Genomic DNA, 20,811 nt, shown 5'->3' on the forward strand with positions numbered 1-20,811 from the left:
GGGAGTCCTTTTGCCACTACACTTATTTAAGGATTGATCGTTCATTAAACTGAATCTTCATACAGGCCTAAGTCCCTTAATGTAAAAAAAGGTGAAGCATGAGGACAAAGGGAGATTTAAAAATAAGCTTGTCGGGCTTCCCTGGTGGCGCAGTGGTTGAGAATCTGCCTGCCAATGCAGGCCACACGGGTTCGAGCCCTGGTCTGGGAAGATCCCACATGCCGCAGAGCAACTAGACCGGTGAGCCACACTACTGAGTCTGCGCGTCGGGAGCCTGTGCTCTGCAACAAGAGAGGCCGCGACACTGAGGCCCGCGCACCGCGATGAAGAGTGGCCCCCGCTCCCCGCAACTAGAGAAAGCCCTCGCACAGAAACAAAGACCCAACACAGACAAACATAAAATAAATAAATAAATAAAATTAAAAAAAAAATAATAATAAGGTTGCCTACTAAATTATTAACTATAAAGCTCTGGGCTAAATCAACATAATGGCAACTAGAACAATAAAGGCCCAGCACATCCTAAATAACTTGTGGTACATTTGCATATTAAATTGGGACATTTATGTAGCTGTAGCCTAGAAAGTGGCCTTTATTAAAATGTGCCCACAGTTAACACTTTCAGAGACTAAACTCATATGGCTCTAAATGCAACTCAGCAAACTTAACCTCCTTCTCTTTAGGGCAGCAGTGAGGGCAGTGAAAGGGTTGAGTTGTGGGTGAAGGAGATACTCAAGAAACCTGGGGCATTTGACAAAAATCACATTAGATGACCTTGTAGACAAGAGAGAGAAATGAGCTAGATGAGGCACAATTAGGTAAATTTGTCTTGGGCCCCAAAGGGCAGCTGATTAATTGATGCTGTTAAGATGGAGGAGAGTTCTTAATTGTAGAGTTCTATAACCCAGGCTCAAATCCTGGGTCCCTCACTTATTTACCTGGGAATTGTTTTTCTTTATTTCTCTGGGCATTAGCCTCCCGCAAAGAAATAGCTGCGCATTTCAAGGGTTGTCATGAGAATTAAATGTGATAATTCCTTAAAGCACTTGGCACACAATAGGCCCTCAACAAAGAACAGGGAGAGAGTTTGGGAGCCAGATGTGTGATACAGGTTTCAGAGTCTTGGTGACATAGAGTTCAACAGTATGAAAAAGCAGTTTGTAATTTGGGCTGCAATAATAAGAGCATGCTATTGGTATTGAGGGAGGTAATAGTTCTGCTCTGCTTAGCACTAGCCAGACCCTCCCCCCTTGAGTAGTGATTTCAGTTTTGAAAGCCATGGGTTTTTTTTGTGGGTTTTTTTTGCAGTACGCGGGCTTCTCACTGTTGTAGCCTCTCCCATTGAGGAGCACAGGCTCCGGACGCGCAGGCTCAGCGGCCATGGCTTACGGGCCCAGCCGCTCCGCGGCATGTGGGATCTTCCCAGACCGGGGCACGAACCCATGCCCCCTGCATCGGCAGGTGGACTCTCAACCACTGCGCCACCAGGGAAGCCCTGAAAGCCATGTTTTTATACGGACCTAGACCAGTGGTTCTCAAACTGTGGTGTCCAAGTGCAGCAGCATCAGCATCATCTGGGAATTTGCTAGAAAATGCAAATTATTGGGCTCCACTCCAGCCCCACTGAATCTGAAACTCCAGGAGTGGGACCTAGAAATCTGTGTTTTAACAGCTTAATGCTGGGACTTCCCTGGTGGCGCAGTGGTTAAGAATCCGCCTGCCAATGCAGGGGACACGGGTTCAAGCCCTGGTCTGGGAAGATCCCACATGCCACGGAGCAACTAAGCCCGTGTGCCACAACTACTGAGCCTGCGCTCTAGAGCCCGCGAGCCACAACTACTGAGCCCACCTGCCACAACTACTAAAACTTGCGTGCCTAGAGCCCGTGCTCCACAACAAGAGAAGCCACCGCAATGAGAAACCCATACACTGCAACGAAGAGTAGCCCCAATCGCCACAACTAGAGGAAGACCACATGCAGCAACAAAGACCCAATGCAGCCAAAAATAAATTAAAAAATAAAATAAATAAATTTATAAAGATGCATGCTAAAGTTTGAGAACCAGTGATCTGTATAGATATATGTGTTAGTGGTAGAAAAATTTCTCAAAACCATCTCACATGAGTCCAGTTAAAGGACCTGAAGATGTTCAACCTCAAGGAAAGAAGATCTGACCAATCATAAGACTCAGATGGAACAAGGAGCTGACTTCTTTTCCACGTCACCCCACTGATTGTTAGGACCAAGTGTGGAAAACATGGGGGAACAAAAATAGCATGGTGGATTAGAGAAAGTGCTCTTGTCTGGAAGTAGAAGAAAACTGACCTAACGGCCTAAATCTTAAGGAATTTATTGACTGATAACAGGAGTCTAGAAGTAGGGAGGTTCCTATCTGGCTAATTCACCAGTTCAACCACATCCTCAGAAACCCAGGCATCTCCCATCAATCTTTTCTGCATCTCAAGTGGATCAGCTGCTCTTCACATGGCTGCCCAATGGTGGAAGAAATTCCCAGCTCACATGCTCAGACACTAAGAAGCAGAGGAAGAAAGTATGACTTCCTTGTATCTCCTCTTAAGAAACTTTTCCCAAGAGGGACTCCACTCTCCCTCCAACAGATGTCCCATTGCATCTCATTGTGAATGTGACACTCTAGGTCACATGACACTTCCTAAGTAGTCTCCAGCTCGGATAATGGAATTGCCAGCATTGGCTTAGACCAGGGTTTATTCACCTTTTCTGTGCCATGGGCCCCTTTGGCAGTCTGGTGAAACCTAGGGACCCCTTCCCAGAGTACTCTATTTAATTGCATTGAATAAAATGACCGGATTACAAAAGAAACCAACTATATCAAAAAATATATTTTTTAAGCGATATAGGAATAAACTTGCTTCTTTATTAGTGCACTAAATAGCAAAATCTAGCAGCAGATCTAATAACAACCATAATTTTTAAGTAGTGATAAAGGTAAACAATGTTCTGAGATACCTGTAATAACTGTTTTGTGATATGAAAATATTTGTGATTTCCATTGGTGACAAAGTCACAAGTTACTGCTAATGATACTGTGGTTTGTTGCTTACATTCATAATAGAAGGAAATGATAAATTTCAGCTGGAGTTTAATGAAAAGAAAGACATAGTTTTTTTTTTTTCTTTTTTCCCAATGCAAGATTGTGAATCCCATGCATTCCATCCACAGACCCTTGGTAGGGGTGGTCTGTGGACTTCATTAAAAGCCCCTAGCTTAGATTAACTGAGATTCACATACTGAGTCTGGGAGTGGGCAGGTCTTTACTGAGACAAGTGGCTTCAAAGGAGTGTGGATATCTAAACTAAATCAGGACTAACTCAAGCAAAAATGAAGTAAGAGTGTGAAGAGGGTGGGAGAGTATGGTGGAGGAGGAGTGGGGTGAACTTGACTCCAGGGTCTGCTCTGTGTAGGGTCAGCAAGGGCTTCCTTCAGAGGGAGAACACTTCTCATCACTGGAGGAAGAGACCTTGTCAAGGGGACTCAGACATACTAGGATTCCTGCCAACCTTGGCATCTTACATACCGCCCTCATCCCCGTTTTATTTACTTCTGTTTCTTGGTTGGTTTTCTTTAAACCTTTGTATGCATTTCAAGGTACAGATATAAAACTTGCCTTTTACAAATATTCAGCCTACTGGAATATATCCCTTCTATCCCACTCCTTAGAAGTGACCACAGCTCTCAGCTTAATGGATGTCTTTTCAGACTACTTGCTATGCACATGTGATATCCCACCAGCTTACAAACTTTCTTGTGTTGGCAATGCAGAGTCCCAGGCCCTGCCCTCCCCCATGCTGGTGAATGAGAACAGCCTCAGTGTGCTAGATGCTGAGTTCACAGTGTCCCCTTCAATTTCCCAAAGACACTTGAGGTTCAGGGAAGGGAGGTGGCCCTCACACCACATAACTCAGAAGTGGCAGAGCTGAGATTTGAACCCATGTCTATCAGACCCCCAAGTCCATGCTCTAAATGCCATACTTGTTGGTTTGCAGAGCTGTACCTGATGGTCCAGTCATTTTTTCCCTTTTTTTTTTTATGAAGTGGGGTGGGCATATTCCTGGAACCTGGCTTGGATGGTGCCAACTTGAAATGGGCATTCACATTGAAGTGTTTGGGTGTCTCATCAATAAGACTTGAGTCTCCTAAATCATTCACAGGAGACTCCAGATGTATATTCAAAAGGCAGCATTGGAAACATGAGAAGCATTCACATTAAAGCTAAAAAGCAAGGCAAAGATGTCCTCTATGTGTTCCGTAATTTAACATTATCTTGGAGGAACTGGCCAATGCTGTTAGACAAGAGAAAAAAAAATAAAGCTTATATAGATTGGAAAGAAATGAGAAAGATAATCTTACTTGGGGAGATAATTAATCAGATGAAAAACTATTATAAGCAATAAAAATTCAATAAGGTGGCTGGATACAAAAGTTAAAATACAGAAACTACTAGTACTCATGTTTATGCAAGCTGCATCTAGTTAGAAGACATACAGAAGAAAAGATTACATCACAATAGCAGCAACACAAGTGCTTTGGAATTAATTTTTTAAAATGCAAAGTCTATAGGAAGGAAACATCTAAATGCTCTCTTCTCCCTCAACATCTTATTATAAAAATTTTAAAACATACATAAAAGTTTAAATAATTATACGGAGAACACCCATATACCCACCACCTAGATTCTCCAATTAACATCTTTTGTATTTCACATGTATTACACATATCAGTCCATATATAATCCTTCTATTCATTCAACAATCCGTTATTTTTTAAGTACTCTTTTTAGAAGCACACAAAATAAGTCTCAGACAAAATGAGAGGGCATTACCGGGGAGGGGAGTGTTGAGATACAATAGGAAGGCATTGTCATAAAATGTAAGTTCTGGCTATGTTAATTTATGAGTTTTACTGATCCCAACTACAATAACAATCAAATTCTTTTTAACTAGAGAAGTTGACTCTAAAGTTCACATGGAAAAGCAAAGAAGAATCCAGGCAAGTTCTAGAAACAAAAATGAAACAGAAAGGGAAGTAGAAAACAGCCTTAGAATATGCTAAAATATGTTATAAAGCCATAACAATTGAAACAGTATAATACTGACCCATGAATGGGGGGGGTAGAAAAGAAAGTTGAGAAGAGGTCCATATATATGTGGGAGTTTGCAATATGATAATGATGACATTTCAAATCAGTGGAGGAAAAAAATAAAATGGGAACCTTATCTCATACTTTGAAGCAATTTAAATCCCTGAAGAGTAAAATTTACATTTATAGAAATGAAACATAATACGGAAATGATAAAATAAAAGATTAATAGATATAAAGTACTTAACAGCTTTTACCTGGGAGAAAAAAAACACACCAAAAACAAAGTCAAATGACAAACAAAAGACTGAGAAAAATATTTCAATTCATCTCACAAAGAGCTCCTACAAATCAATAAGATGACAACCAACAAACCAATAGAAAAATGGGCAAAGATTATGAGCTGTCAGTGCACAGAAAAGGGAGTACAGATAGTTCTTTTTCTTGTTTTGTTTTGTTTGTTTTGTTTGTTTATTTATTTAGGCTTCGTTGGGCCTTTGTTGCTGCATGTGGGCTTTCTCTATTTGCAGTGAGCGGGGGCTACTCTTCATCTTGCAGTGCACGGGCTTCTCACTGTGGTGGCTTCTCTTGTTGTGGAGCTTGGGCTCTAGGCACACGGGCTTCAGTAGTTGTGGCACGCAGGCTTCAGTAGTTGTGGCTCGCAGGCTCTAGAGCACAGGCTCAGTAGTTGTGGCACACGGGCTTAGTTGCTCCGTGGCATGTGGGATCTTCCCGGATCAGGGTTCGAACCCGTGTCCCCTGCATTGACAGGCGGATGCTCGACCACTGTGCCACCAGGGAAGTCCCCAGATAGTTCTTTTTTTTTTTTTTTTTTTTTTGTGGTACGCGGGCCTCTCACTGTTGTGGCCTCTCCCGTTGCGGAGCACAAGCTCTGGACGCGCAGGCTCAGCGGCCATGGCTCACGGGCTCAGCCGCTCCGCGGCATGTGGGATCTTCCCGGACCGGGGCACGAACCCGTGTCCCCTGCATTGGCAGGTGGATGCTCGACCACTGCGCCACCAGGGAAGCCCCCTCAAATAGTGCTTAAATAAGCAAAAACGATGCTCAGTTTCACTCATAAGAAAAGTGCAAATTGAAACCACCATGAGATCCCATTTTAGCCAACAGTTTGACCAGGATCAAAACATGAGAGTGGGGGAATCAGGAAACAGGTCGCTCTCTCACAAACACAGCTTGCAGGAGTGTAAGTTGGTCCAACCTCTGTGGAGATCAATTTCGCAATATTAAAAATGCACATGGGCTTCCCTGGTGGCGCAGTGGTTGAGAGTCCACCTGCCGATGCAGGGGACACGGGTTCGTGCCCCAGTCCAGGAAGATCCCACATGCCACGGAGTGGCTAGGCCCGTGAGCCACGGCCACTGAGCCTGCGCGTCCGGAGCCTGTGCTCCGCAATGGGAGAGGCCACAACAGTGAGAGGCCCATGTACCGCAAAAAAAAAAAAAAAAAAAATGCACAAACTCTTTGACTCAGCAATTCTAACTTCTAAATATTTATCCTACAGACATATTTGCACATGTACGTGCAGATTTATACTCTAGGAAATTCACAATAAACATTGTTTATGATAGCGAAGATTGAAAACAGCCTCAGTGTTCATCACTAGGGGACTGGCTACATAAATCATGGTTCATCCATATAACGGGCTATTCTACAGCCAATAAAAATGTGGAACCATCGCCAAGGTAGATTGTTAGGTGGAAAAAGCAAGATGCAGAACTGTGTATATCACACTATCATCTGGGTATTTAAACACATACAAACACACACACACACACACACACACTATAACGGGAAGGAGAGTTAAGAACTTCCTAATGGTAATTGCCTCCTGGAAGAACTGGGAAATGGTGGATGGGTGGGAACAGAATGTAATTCTCTATAAATACCCTTTTGAACTTTTAACATTAACTTATTCAAAAACAATTTTTTTAAGATAGTCAAGGTTGCCTGGGGAGAGCAGTTTGATAGAATATCTGGTGCTGGCAATTCCATGTTTAAGGATGTCCCACACACTCTGAAATACCCCAAGAGTGCCACGCTGTCCATAGAGCCATGCTCAGATAATCATTACCTGTAATAGCAAATCATGAGAAATAACTTAGATGTCCATCAGGAGGCAAAAGGGGAGGGTAATTGTGGTGCATCGTCTGCTGAAATGCTCTCCAGTTAGCAGCAACAATGAGATAGGTCTATATGTGGCACGTGGTTAAGTGAAACAAACACCCACTTTTATAAAAAGTATTATTTTTTTAAAAGTTATCTGTGTCTTTTTCTTTTTTTTTTTTTTTTTTTTTTCGGTACACGGGCCTCTCACTGTTGTGGCCTCTCCCGTTGCAGAGCACAGGCTCTGGATGCGCAGGCTCAGCCACCATGGTTCATGGGCCCAGCCGCTCTGTGGCATGTGGGATCTTCCCGGACCGGGGCACGAACCCGTGTCCCCTGCATCGGCAGGCGGACTCTCAACCACTGCGCCACCGGGGAAGCCCTGTCTTTTTCTTTAAAGAATCATATAGTACAGTATTTCTCCAACTATACTGCACTGGCCACCTCCATCAGAATCCAGTTGGACATATAGATTCCTGGGCTCCACTTTAGAATTACTGGGTCAGAATCTCTGGGGATAGAGCCCCAAACCTGGGTTGCTCACAAGCTGCCATGACTCAGATGGCCCCAGGATTAGGTGATGTGTGGGCCCCAAGAGGGCAGCGGGCCTCACCGATTTCCAGGGATCCTGATGGGGCTCCTGAGTTCCTTCCCCCTCTCCCTGGACCAGGCCTCCGTTATCCCGTGCCCCAAGCTGGCTTCTTACTGAACTGCTGGGATGATTCTGCACGGTCCCTGCCCTTCTAGTTAACTAATCATACAGCTAGCGCTTACTAGCGACTCGGAGCACAGTCAGTCCTGCCCTGTGCTAGGAGGGTCCAGTCCCTGGGTTGAAACTTACCGGACCCTCTCTCACCTTCTGAAATGGGGCGTCCCTGCCTCACATTCTGAATCCTAGGATGAAGGATCAAGAATAGGGGGCGGGGTAGATGGCACTTCCCTGGTGGTCCAGTGGTTAAAACCCCATGCTGCCAGTGCAGGGGGCCTGGGTTCAATCCCTGGTCAGGGAACTAGATTCCACATGCCGCAACTAAACATCCCACATGTCACAACGAAGATCCCGCGTGAGACCCGGTGCAGCCAATTAAATAAATAAATAAATAAATATTAATTAAAAAGAGAATGAGGGGCCAGAGGCCTGATCCTTGCTGTCAGTTTCCCCCATTCTCACCCAGCAGGGGATAGGGAGGTTCTGGGGTAAAGTTGAAAGGGGAGCCCTGTGAGGGTCCACACCTGAGGGCAGCTGGGCAGGCAGCGTGGGTAGGGTTTGGGCCAGAATTCAAGGCCTTGGAGACCAAGGGAGCTGGGGGGCTGGAGTCACTCAGAAGCATGAGAACTGCCAGGGGCACTAGCTGTAGATGTGGTTCCGTGTGGGTATGAAAGCCAAGAGGAGGCCTGGACATCTGAATTTAGAACAAACACCTCCCCTGGGTTATTCTTATAACCAGACAACTGGGGGACGACTAACCTGGGGGTGTGAGGGGGGTTTTCTGAGCTTTCAGGGCAGGGCCTGGGGACCCCTTTTAAGAACTTCCCTCTCCCAGGTCTCTTGTTTCTCTGCTGCCCCCTGGTCCCAACCCCCAGGCTGCCACCTCCAGCTCTGCTCTGAGGTCAGCACACCTTGGCTTTGGCTTCCACATAAAAATCACAGCAATATTAATAGCGGCCAGAATTTTCCAAGTGCCTCCCATGTGCCTGCTGTGGGCACGTGGGCTCTGGGCTGTCGTTAAGAGGGGCCCATTTCCCTCAACAGCTTTACTGAGATATAATTCACATCCCATTAAATTCACCCATGTAAAATGTACTGTATTAACATTTCATTGGTTTTTGTTTATTTACAGGTTGTGTAAATCAATTTTAGAATACCCCTGATCAACTCTAGAACATTTCCATCACCCCAAAAAGAACCCCATACCCGCTAGTAGTCACTCCCCATTTTCCTTTCCCCCAGCCCTGGCAACCACCAGTCTGCTTTCTTTCTTTTTTTTTTTTTAAAGGGGGAGGGGTCTTTTTAAAAAATTTTATTTATTTTTGGCTGCTACTCTTCGTTGTGGTGTGCAGTCTTCTCATTGCGGTGGCTTCCCTTGTTGCGGAGCACAGGCTCTAGGCATGCGGGCTTCAGTAGTTGCGGCACGCGGGCTCAGTAGTTGTGGCACACAGGCTTAGTTGCTCCGTGGCACGTGGGATCTTCCCGGACCAGGGCTCGAACCCATGTCCCCTGCATTGGCAGGCAGATTCTTAACCACTGTGCCACCAGGGAAATCCCGTGCTTTCTGTTTCTATAGATTTTTTTCTCTTCTAGACATTTCATATAAATAGAATCCTACAATACATAATCTTTTGCATCTGGCTTCTTTCACGTAGAATAATGTTTTGATTATCACTTAGAATAATCCACGGTATAGCATGTTATCAGTACTTCATTCTTTTTTATTGCCAAATAATATTCCATTGTCTGGACACACCACATTTTATTCATCCATTCATCAGTTGATGGATATTTGGGTTGGTTCCACTTTGGGGCTGTTATTTATGAATAACACTGCTACGAGTGAGTATTCATGTCCAAGTTTTTGTGTGGACATATGTTTTCAGTTCTCTTGGGTATATACCTAGGAGCAGAATTGCTGGGTCATATGGTAACTCTTGTTTAACATTCTGAGAAACTGCCAGACTGTTTTCCCAAGAGGCTGCATCATTTTCTAATCCTACCAGCAGTGTATGAGGGTTCCAATTTCTCCACATCTTTGCCAACATTTGTTATTCTCTGTCTTTTTGATTCTTGCCATCTCAGTGTGTGCAAAGTAGTATTTCTTTATGATTTTGATTTGCATTTCCCTGGGAGCATTCCCATTTTACAGAAAAGGAAACTGAGGCTCAGAGAGATGAAGAGCTTTGCCCGGGGTCCTGAAACAAGGGTGGGCAGAGGCAGGATTCTAACCCAGACACTGTTCTTTCCCCTGAGCTGCATTCCCAATAGAACAAGAAAAATCCCTCCAAGGAGGTGGGGACCCCTCTAAAGGGGGAGGGGATCGGAGATGAGACACAAGACCTTGGGAGGGTGAAATGAGATCCTGTGGAGCCTCAGGATTTCCTGTGGAAAGTCTTTCACTAGTTCATAGGAGGTGCTCAAGACCTGTAAGTATTATTATCACTCTAGCATGAGCCTGTACCCTCCAGATCTTCCCAGAGGGACCTGGGCTTTTCAGGGTCTGCTTTGCACTTGAGCATTTCTAGAAGGGATCATGTTCATGGAATAAAGACTGGCTGCTGGCCTGAAAGGACCACAGGTCATAGACCATCCAGCCCAAGGATTCTGCAACTGGTCCAGAGCCCTGCCTGCTTCATAGCCTGGTTTATCCATGTCCTCATCCAGCCATCCAGCCAGCCTCCAACCCACTCTTCTCTGAACTTCAGTTTCTTCATCTCAAAACTGAGGATACATGCCTCCCTTTGGGGCTGCTGTGGCGGTCAGCACAGTGCCTGGGACACACTTAGTGCTCAGCCAATGTCAGTCACCATTTCAACAGTTCCCGGTCCCTGCCCTTGAGGGAGGCTCGCTCAGTCTGGCTGGCAGGGGAGCTCAGGGACAGGTAGATGCCCCAGGCTCAGTGTGGGTGATGCTCGTGATTTCTGTAGACGCACAAAGGAGGTGCCAGCTAGCCATAGTGGCTACCAAGGCTTGACTGACATGCCCTCAGGCAGATTCTCAGCAGGACCACAGCGGGTGGGACTCTAGGCTGCGATGAGCCAGGGGGAGTCCAGAGCCCAGGGCATAGTAGGAGCAGGGGCTCAGCTTGGCAGAGCAGGGTTCGATAGCTGTGACCTTGTGACCTTGGGAGAGCCACTTAACCTCTCTGAGCCCATTTCTTCAACTGTAGTATGGGGATGGTGATACCTGGGGAGAAAATGAGACCCCTAAAGTGCAGTGCCTAAACCTCCAACCTAGCCATTCCACCCTCGTGCTCACATGCTCGGGGCAGTGCTGTTAATTATTGTGCACCCAGATGGGACCACAAATTTTGTCAACAGTATAATGGATAAATAAGTTGATAAGTTGTAGATAGTCATGCAGTAATAAAAATGGACAAATTACAGACACATGAAATAACATGGATAAATCTCACAAATACAGCAGTGCATTAAGGAATAGATATGGTATGATTCCATGCATATAAAGTCCAAAAAATGTAGACAAAACTCAACTGTATTAAGATGATATACATATAGGTAGTAAACGTGTAAAAAGAACATTGAGAATGGGATGACCTTAAAAATCAGGGTGGTGGTGACCTCTAAGAGGGAGGGGGGGGTGATCTGGAAGACATGGGCTGGGCAGAGGGCTCAGTTATGGGGTGCTGCTTGATAAGCTGGTAGCTCACCCCTACTTGCTTTATAATTTATTTATTCACAGAACAGTGTACACATATTTTATGCTCTCTTCTGTATGTGTAGTTATCTCAAAAATCTGGGAATAAGTCAAGTGTCTGGTAAATGGATTGGCACTGGACAAAGGCTGGTTTTCCTTTGACTTCTTGTGCCTCCTCCAGTGCTTCTTCTGTGCTTGGGGGGCAGAGAGCAGGAGCGAGAAGATGATGAGTGAGGCGTGGGCGTGGGCTGGCCAATCCCTTCCCACCTGCCCCTCTCCGGTGGCGCTGCTCTCAGATACAAATGCCCCAGAAAGACACTGCCCAGAGGCTTTTTTAAACCGCTTTATTCAGGTTGGCTGGTAGTCATGGACTGGATCATGTGTACAGGGTAACCCACACACCCCTAGGCAAAACCTCTCCCACGTCCCTCGACTCCATCGCTGAGGTGCGGCCAGAGGTTTGAACCAGTTCTGAAGGGGTGTTGGGCCCAATAGAAATATTTACAAATCACCAGGGGGTTGGTGCCCCCGATCAGGAATTGTGAGGGGATTGGTATTGAGGGGCCCTCAGCTCCCAACAGCCCCAGGCCCTTGGGTGGATTCGGCATGGGTCCTGGGAGGTGGCTGGGACATCAGGAGCTGGCAGAGGGGGGCTCCTGGAGAGGCTCGAAGCCCCTCGAAGGGGTCTTGCTGGTGCAGAACTCTGCATGGGGCCGTGGGGTCAAAAAGGAAAGGCCCTCCTTCCGACTTGCCATGTGAAGGGGCCGATTCCTGCCCCGGGGCGGGCAGGGAGCTGTTTCTTAGTGTAAGGAGGCTGAACATGAAGGACCCACCTGGATTTAGTGTAAGGAGGCTGAACATGAAGGACCCACCTGGAGGCAGTGGGGGCTCCCTCTCCTCCCAGGGCCCCTGTGAGCCACCCTGCCAACTGGCCACAGCTCTCCTGGGGGCTCTGCTCCCAGTTCTTTGCCAGAGGAGAGGCCCCAGTTCTGCTCAGAAGATTCAAGTCCGAATTTGGGGGGGGGTCACTGTCCACACCTCCAGGTCCAAGCAGGGGATGGTTGGAAGGAGGCGGAGTGAGGCTGGGAGGCCCCGGCTTGGGACGGGATGGGGGACAAGCAAGCAAAGCGAAACACTGGACTCTACTGAAGCTGGTGACACAAGGGGGCAGCCCGGCCCCGGCCTGGTGCCCCACCCCAGCGTTCCGGGGCAGTTGTCCCCTCGGTGCCCGGGCCACCGTCTCTGAGCCAGGTCACGGGGAGGGTCTGAAGGGGAAGGGTTGGGCGGGCCTTACATGCTGAGCCAAGGGGTGGTGGGAGGAGGGCCGACGTGGGGGCCACGGGCGGTCTTAGGATGGGGAGGCAGCTGGACCCGGGCAGTCCCGTCCCCAGCGGTCCAGCGGCTCCTCATGCACTCGGTACAGCCGTAGGGGCGCAGGGCGGGCCGGCGGCGGGCTGGGCATCAGTCTAGAGGCTGCAGGCCTCCTCATCCACCGAGCGCTTCCGCAGCTCCTTGCCGGGCTTGGGGGGCGGCGGGGCGGGCGCTGCGGGCGGGGCCTCGGGCAGGTGCAGGACGGAGTTCTCTCCCGGCTGCACCCGCAGGTAGGCCTTGACCTTGTGGTGCCGGGCCTTGCCATCGCTGAAGTCGATGACACGGCACTCGTAGGTGCCTTCGTCCGTGGGCTTCACCCGCGACAGGCGCAGCTTGTGGGAGATGTTGCTGCCCACCACCTTGACCACCTGGGGGCGACAGAGAGACGGTGACCTGGCCACGGGAGCCCACTCCGTGGGTGGAGCCCCAGAGACACTCCCACGAGGGCACGCGGAGTTAACAGCAAAAGAGTAGAAGCAACTTCAATGGGCATCAACACATCAGATAAATAGGCAGTGGTCAGTTCATTCAGTGGACTATTGCACAGCAGTGAAAAAGAATAATCTAGAACTAGGCGTGTTAGAGCTCAGGGACATGCAGGAAGTGAAAAGATCTCACTGCAAAACTCCTACATACACTGTGATGCCATTTCTGGAAAGAAACACGGGAAAATACTCTACACTGGTTTTGGTGACTTGTGTGTGTGCAAGTTTGAAAACAGATGGGAGGGAACACAGCGGCCTCACAGCCATGGTTGTCTCTGGAGTGGAGCCCAGGGAAGGGCCGAGGACCTGGGGTAGACTGCAAAGTGAATTCTTAGCTTTGTTTCTCAAACAAACAAACAAACAAATGCTGATCACAAATATATCAGGATGCTAACAACTGTTCAGTTGCGGGGGGAGCAAGAGTATGACATCTGTCTTTGTACTTTGGCTTTTTGCTTATTTATTTGACATGGTTTTAAAAATTTTACTTAAAATTAAAATATAATTTATATAGAGTAAGGCACACACAGCTTAATGAAATTTTACTCACATGTACACCGGTGTGACCACCATCCAGAGCAAGGCATGGGACACTTACAACCCTCTGGAGCGCACCCTTGTGGCCCCTCCTTGTCAATACTCACCCCCGAGGGGTTACCCACTAGTCTGATTTCTATCACCATAGATTAGTTTTCCCTGTTCTTGCACTCCTCCGTGTGTGGCTTCTTTCACACAACATGATTATCAGTGAGATTCCTTCATGTTGCACGGCTCAGTTTGTTCTTTTTTATTGCAGTGTAGTATTCCATCATATGGATATACCACAATCTGTTTATCCAGTCACCTGTTGATGGACATTTGGGTAGTTTTCAGATTACAGCTCTTAAGAATAAATCTGCCATAAACATAAAGCTACTGTGAGTTTTTTTTCAATTAAGAAAGAAAAGCCAGTTTCAATTAAGAAAGAAAAGGACAGTCATATAAGATAAATCATTGGGGAAGTTGGGTGAAGGAGACAGGGGACTCTGCGATCTCTTTTTGCAACTTTCTATGAGTCTGCAACTCAAAATAAAAAGCTGGAAAAAAGAGAGCAGTTGGGCCTATAGAGTGGGGGGGTGGTAATGGGAGGGGGCTTCCTTGTCCCCTTATTTCTTACAACCAAAAGGAGCCTTGCCCCACCTCCTGTAGCCCCTGCCCCACCTACACAGAACAGAGGAGGAAAGTCCCCAACAGCCAGCCACGGGCCCCCTGCCCAGTGATCTCACCACCAGTTGGCACTGCAGGCTCGCCAGGGCCAGGATGGAGCTGAGTGGAATTTAGACCTGTGGCCCCAGTTCTGAGCCCATCTGGTCCCTCTCCCCTTGGCGGGGCGGGGAGGGGGCAATGGGGACAGACAACCAGCCTGCCTATTCTTGCCACACCCCAAATTCTGGAGGAGGACACCCCTGCCGATCACCCTTGCAGTGAGGAGGCCAGGATGAGGAAGAGGACCGTCTCTGAAGGAGTGCATTCACTGTGCAGCCGGGCACTCACACACGACTTCTAATCACCCCACTAATCTGCTCTGGTTTCCCTGGCCCCTTCCTCCCAGATGCCAAGCTCCTTCTGGCCTCACAGCCTTCTGGTCTCTCTGCCTGGGCGCTGTCTCCTTGACTCCCATTCATTCTCAAACATCACCTCCTCCAAAAAGCCTTTGATCACATCTCCCTGTCTATTTCTTTCCTAACAGTCATCACAATTTGAGAACCATTTTGTTGACTTGACTTCTGTTTCTCTCTCTGGCTAAACTATAAACTCCATGAGGGCAGGGATGATACCTATTTTGTTCATCTTAGTCACCATCTCAGAGCCTGGTACCCTGCAAATAATAACGATAAAAACATTTGTTAGGGCTTCCCTGGTGGCGCAGTGGTCGAGAGTCCGCCTGCCAATGCAGGGGACATGGGTTCGTGCCCCGGTCCGGGAAGATCCCACATGCCGTGGAGCGGCTGGGCCCGTAAGCCATGGCCGCTGAGCCTGCGCATCCGGAGCCTGTGCTCCGCAACGGGAGAGGCCACAACAGTGAGAGGCCCGCGTACCGCAAAAAAACAAAACAAAACAAAAAAACATTTGTTAAATGAATGGCCTCACTCTAGCTCCTTCTTTCTTCAAATGAAGTGGTACCCAGATATCACGCTTTTTGATTTTAGGTCATATATATATGATCCTACCCACTTTACAGATGGTGAAGCTACGGCTCTGAAAGAAGCGACTTTCCCATGGGCACTGAGTCAGTGAACGGCAGAGCGGGGAACTGACCCCAGGCCTGAGTCCATGCACTCTAACCCTCCAAAGGCATGACAGAGGCCCACAGAGGGTCACGCAGAGCTGGCAGGGCCAAGGGGGGTTTCCCAGGCTCCAGAAGGGAAGAGAGCAGTGGGCCACAAGGAGCCAGGCCCGTCCTCCCGTATTCTGAGCCTTCCTGGCTGATCATCATCCCCCCACGAAGCAGGAAAGCATGGGCTTACGGCACAGCAGGGAGCAGGAGGTGGGACAGAGGCAGAACTTCCCACCTTCTCACCACAGCAAGCACGGGAGACTCTTCCAGCTGCCCCCCTGGGCGGGGGAGCCCTCCTCTCTGGGTACCGGGGCTGGGCCCAGCTGGAGGTCATCAGCCCTGCTGATTCCATCACCTCTGGCCAAGGGCACGGAGAGGTCCTGCGGCCCTGCCAAGCTCTCAGGAGAGTGAGGAGATGCTGCTGCAAATGCGCAGCGGGGAGCGAATTACCTCAACATCTGTTTCCCTCACGGATATTAATTATCCTTCATTTGTCAACCCTACAAGGCGCTAATGGAGTAATAATGTGAAGGCTGGGAGCAGCGCTAGGGAGGGAGCACCGAGCCCAGCCCACCCCTCCGCCCAGCCCCGGCCCAGAGGCCAAGGCCTGGGCACCAGCTCCCTCCTGCCCTGTCGCCCCTCTGTGTGGCCTCCCCCCTCAGGGAGGAGGAGGGAGACAGGGAGCACAGCAGACGGTGCTGGGAGGCTGATTCTGACCCTGACAAGTCACCAGCACCCTGGCCTCGGTTTTCTTGGGCTAGATCCATCCATCCAGCTGACGATTAGCGAGTGCCCACTCCGAGCTGGGCACTGGGGATACAGCTGTGAATCAGCCAGACCCCAGCAACATCCGCGCGGGCTCCAGGTCTAACAGAAAACCCAGACCTCACACCTGCAACCAAGCACCCCAGGGAGCTGGTATCCAACAGGACGAAGGGAGAGGACACACATCAGAGGCTGCTCCCTCCCAGCCCCAGGGGTCTGCGCCTTTAAGCACCATCCGGAGAAGTCAACTAATAAAAGCAGTAACAACAGTAACGGTATTGCTGGTAGCTAGTGTTTATGGAGCACTTGATCCCTGTGAAATGATGCGCTAAATAGTCTACACCTTATTTAAACTTCATACTAACCCCGTGATGTAGGCACTGCTGGGATACCCACTGTATGGGTCAGAAAACGAAGGCTCGGAGAGGTGAAGTGATTTGCCCAAGGCCACCCAGCTGGTGACAGAGACCAGGCCTTAACCACATCTCTGGGGAGCCTCCCGGAACCAGTAAACCACAGGTCTTTCTACCCCCTTCCCCATCATTCCATAGGCCCCCAGCCCTCCATGTCTTGGGGGAGCCCAGTCCCTCCTCAGAAACATCTCCTGTGGGAGGGGGCCCATCATCCTACCCAGGCTTCTTGTGGGTGGTGGAGCAGCCTGTTGGATTTCAACATTCACAGACTGAGCAGAAAAATCCTGCGGCCCAGGCCTCCAACACAGCCGGAGAGGCTATGAGGGGAAGAGACCCCCAGGCGGCAGCCTGGCTGTAAATCATAATCACCTCGGCACAGGCATCGACAGGCCTTAGCAGTGCAATTAAGTACCTAATTATGCTGAAAGAGGCAAGGCCAGTCCGCACCAGGACCAAGCTCAGCCTCCTCCCTGCTTGCCCATGGCCCGGCCCTTCTGGACACGGCAGGAGCCCACAGACCATCGGGTGGGCAGGCTGGGATCTTTCTCCCAAGCCGAGCCAGGAAGAATGGGTGATGCTAATTTGCGTCCATGGTGCCAGACCTTTCCTCCACGTGGCCTCAGCCTAAGAGTGACGTGGTGGCCCTGGGAAGGTGCTGGGTGGGGAAGAGGGGTCAGAGGGTCCCTGCCCCAGGCCAGGGCTTGCCCTGAGCTCCGCCACTCCCGTGCCTCTGTCAGCAACACCCAGCCGCCAGCCCCTTGGCATGTCCAGAACCCAACCCAGAGTCTCCCCAAATCGGGGCCCCAGAAGGCTGCACCCATTCCAGCTAGACCTTCCCAAGTCGTCATCCCCACTGCTCCTTTCACACTCTGGCACAACCCATCTCTGAATCCCACTGACCTTCCCTCTAAACATCACTGGGCCCCCTCCCCTTCTCTCCAGAATCCAGATCCCCAGGCAGTGGCCAGGACATCGCAGCCTCCTCCAGGGTCTCCCCAAAGCCACTCTGGCTCCTTCCAATCCATCCTCCCGTGACAGCCAGACAGATCTTCCCAAAACGCCCCCAACTTAGAACGCTTCCTTTGATGGCTCCCAGCAGTGGCTGCTGGGGGGACCTTTGGGGTCTCATCCCCACCTTCCCCTCAGCCACAACAGCCTCCTGCAGTTCCTCCAACACACACACCCAGAGAAGTTCCCCCTACTCCTAGTCAACCTCTCTACACTTCAGTGCTCACTTCACCTCACTCCACCTCCTCCAGGAAGCCCTCCAGACCCACCAGACTAGGTCAGCTCCTCTGTTACTGGCTGCGCTCCTTCTCATTTTGATGGTCACAGTTGTAATTTTACTTTTTATCATGAGGGATTATTGGATTAACATCCATCCCCCACACTGACTGGGAGTACCGTGAGAGCAGGGACTGGGAGTGCGTGACCATGCCCTTCACAGAGTAATCTTTTCAGTCCCAGCCAGAGGCTGGCTGCTCTATGGATGTCTCAAGGGATCTCCAAGAGGGATGGAGTGATTTTTGACTCCACATGAATCTTGCCTCCCTTTCAGACTTCAGAGTTCCATGCCCTTTGTGTACTGTGGATCACGGCAGGAATTTCAAGAAAATATAGAAACGTCTACTGCAGAAAGTAAAGTCATAATACACCATGACCCGCCGCTTGGCCTGTTCATCCTTAGTGAAGGATGCAGACCTCATGTGCTGCTCCAGTGGTCCCAGCCCCCATCCCCCGCACCAGAAAAGATGTGGTATCCATATGTGTATCATACCTGTGGGGCAGCCAAGCGGGGTAAACAGGGGCTTGACCTATAGGGCCACTTGGTTGATCTGACCAATGAAGCTGCCTTTTAACCATTTATGGAGATTTGGGGACAGGGGGCTGCCGTATGCTTCCTGAGGCCACTTTGGATGTACCTGGCTTTTAGGGCTTAGCTGGAGAGGAGGCGGGGCTTAGGATAAGTGGGCTGGAGCACGAGGCCATATGTATATGGGGACCCAGGCTGCCCATGGCTATTTTGGACTGAAACAGGTTACATGAACTGAATCTACAGCATAAACGACTTTGGTTAGACCAAAGGAGGAACTAACAGTAATGAAGGCAGGTAAGCCCCCTGGGAAAGAAGGTGTGTGGAGAATTTCACCTTATTTTACAATTAGGAAGTGGGGGGCCATCTCAACTTGCAAAACTGGTTAAGGGGAAATTAACCTAAATTCCAAAAGACAGAACTTCAGTTAGGTCAAAAGAAAAGTTTCCAGAACTTGAAGTGGACATAGCAAAATTTACCTGAGCCACAGGAATAAGGCCCTGATGGTAGAATCCTCAGCATATACAAGCTCCCAAGGGAGATATTTTTAAGGCCAGGGGGTCTGTTCCCAGGCCCCAAGTTAAATGAGATAATTCATGTGAAGTACTCATCATGGTTCCTGACATCTGGCGGGCACTCAATAAATGTTAGCTGCTTTATTATTACTGTTATTATGATTATCATCATCATCATCACAGATGCCTGTCCCCCCATATAAATGATCTCTCTGAGCTCTTTTCATTTCCTCCCATTTCCTGTAGAGAAGCTGGGCCTCCTTTCCCTGCTCCACACATGCTAGGATAGGCGTCACGTGATTCGAATACTCATATTAAGTTTCCACTCTAGTACCCACTGTCATTCACACGGCCAAATCCAGAGGACTTTACAGTTGCCAAAGTGTTTTCATATATTCATTAGACAGCAGTGAAGGGGGGAAAGAGAGGCCCAGGGAACTGGCAGAGCTGGACCAGGACTCAGGTCCTGTGACATTCAGGGCTGGCTCCACTGTGTCCTCACTGTCCCACCCCCGCACTCAGCACTGCCATATTTCAACCTTCCCAGGGCCACCATGGCAGCCCCAATGGGTTACAGAGCCCATCATGGAGCCCTGCCCACACCAAACTCCCAGAAACTCACTGTATTGCCTCCTCCGAACCTGAGGCCCCCCAGGTGCTGATGCTACCAGCGGGGAGACTGAGCCGTTTGGCTTCCACAGTTTTTCAAAAATCAAATTAGGTCCCAACAGTTAAAAATTGGGAGATTATTCCATGGAACTCGGGATTTTTAGGTGACATGGGACTATGGGGACGGAATTCCTGCCTGGCTCATCTAGCTCCTACAGATACAGGGCCTGCGGTCCCCATAGTTTCACACAAGCCCCTTCATGGCTGCACATCCCCTGTACACATCCATGCACAGGCATGATGCACATCGTGTTGGCATGTCCGTTTATCAAAATCTGTGTCTGGCTTTACACTGCCATTGGCCTGGGGGTGTGTGGGTATGTGTGACAGTCACTTGATAAATATTTATTGAGCACTAACTACCTGCCAGGCACTGTGCCAGGCTCTGGAAATGTAACAGTCAATCAGGCAAGCACAGTCCCAGCCCCACTATCTCCGGGGAAGACAGGCCTGAAACAAATGCTCACAGGCATGGATAAGTGCAGACAGAAATGCAGCCAGCAGGGAGAAGGAAGGGGTGCCGGCTGAGTTCCAGGGTCCAGGGAGGCTTGCTGAGCTGAGCTCTGCAGGAAGAGAGAGGAACAGTTTTCTAGGCAGAGGGACTGGCCTGTGCAAAGGCCCAGAGGTGGAAGGAATGGGAGGCTGGAAGGCAGCGGGTGGAAAGGGGCAGTGTGAGCCGGGTCAAGCAAGATGAGATAGCCCAGAGGGTGAGCAGAGCAAGTTGCACAGAACCTCGAAGCTCACAGAGAAAAGTCTGAGCCTTCTCCTAAGCTGCAGGAAACCGGGGTGTGCCTCTGCTTACAGGTGTCCACTAATTGCGCGTCTGTGTATTTAAGAACGGTCACGTGCA

General features: G+C 49.2%; 1 protein-coding gene across 2 annotated transcripts in view; it reads right to left on the reverse strand.

Annotated features, from left to right (window-relative positions):
* Positions 1–11,960: 11,960 nt before the first annotated feature.
* Positions 11,961–20,811, reverse strand: part of VSTM2L (V-set and transmembrane domain containing 2 like) — a 36,540-nt gene continuing 27,689 nt past the window's right edge. The window contains exons 4-5 of one of the 2 annotated variants that reach the window (XR_014017616.1): positions 12,486–13,352; positions 11,961–12,446 (exon numbers count right to left, since the gene is read on the reverse strand). Coding sequence is in view for 1 of the 2 variants with exons in the window: in XM_081256427.1 (XP_081112553.1) it covers positions 13,080–13,352 (273 nt within the window). In the remaining variant the exon portion in view is untranslated. Of the gene's footprint in view, positions 12,447–12,470; positions 13,353–20,811 lie in introns of those variants that run through there. The other variant, XM_081256427.1, reaches the window with a different exon arrangement.

Source organism: Mesoplodon bidens (genome assembly GCF_964165515.1).
Source record: "Mesoplodon bidens genome assembly, chromosome: 15".
In the NCBI taxonomy this organism is placed as follows: domain Eukaryota; kingdom Metazoa; phylum Chordata; class Mammalia; order Artiodactyla; family Ziphiidae; genus Mesoplodon; species Mesoplodon bidens.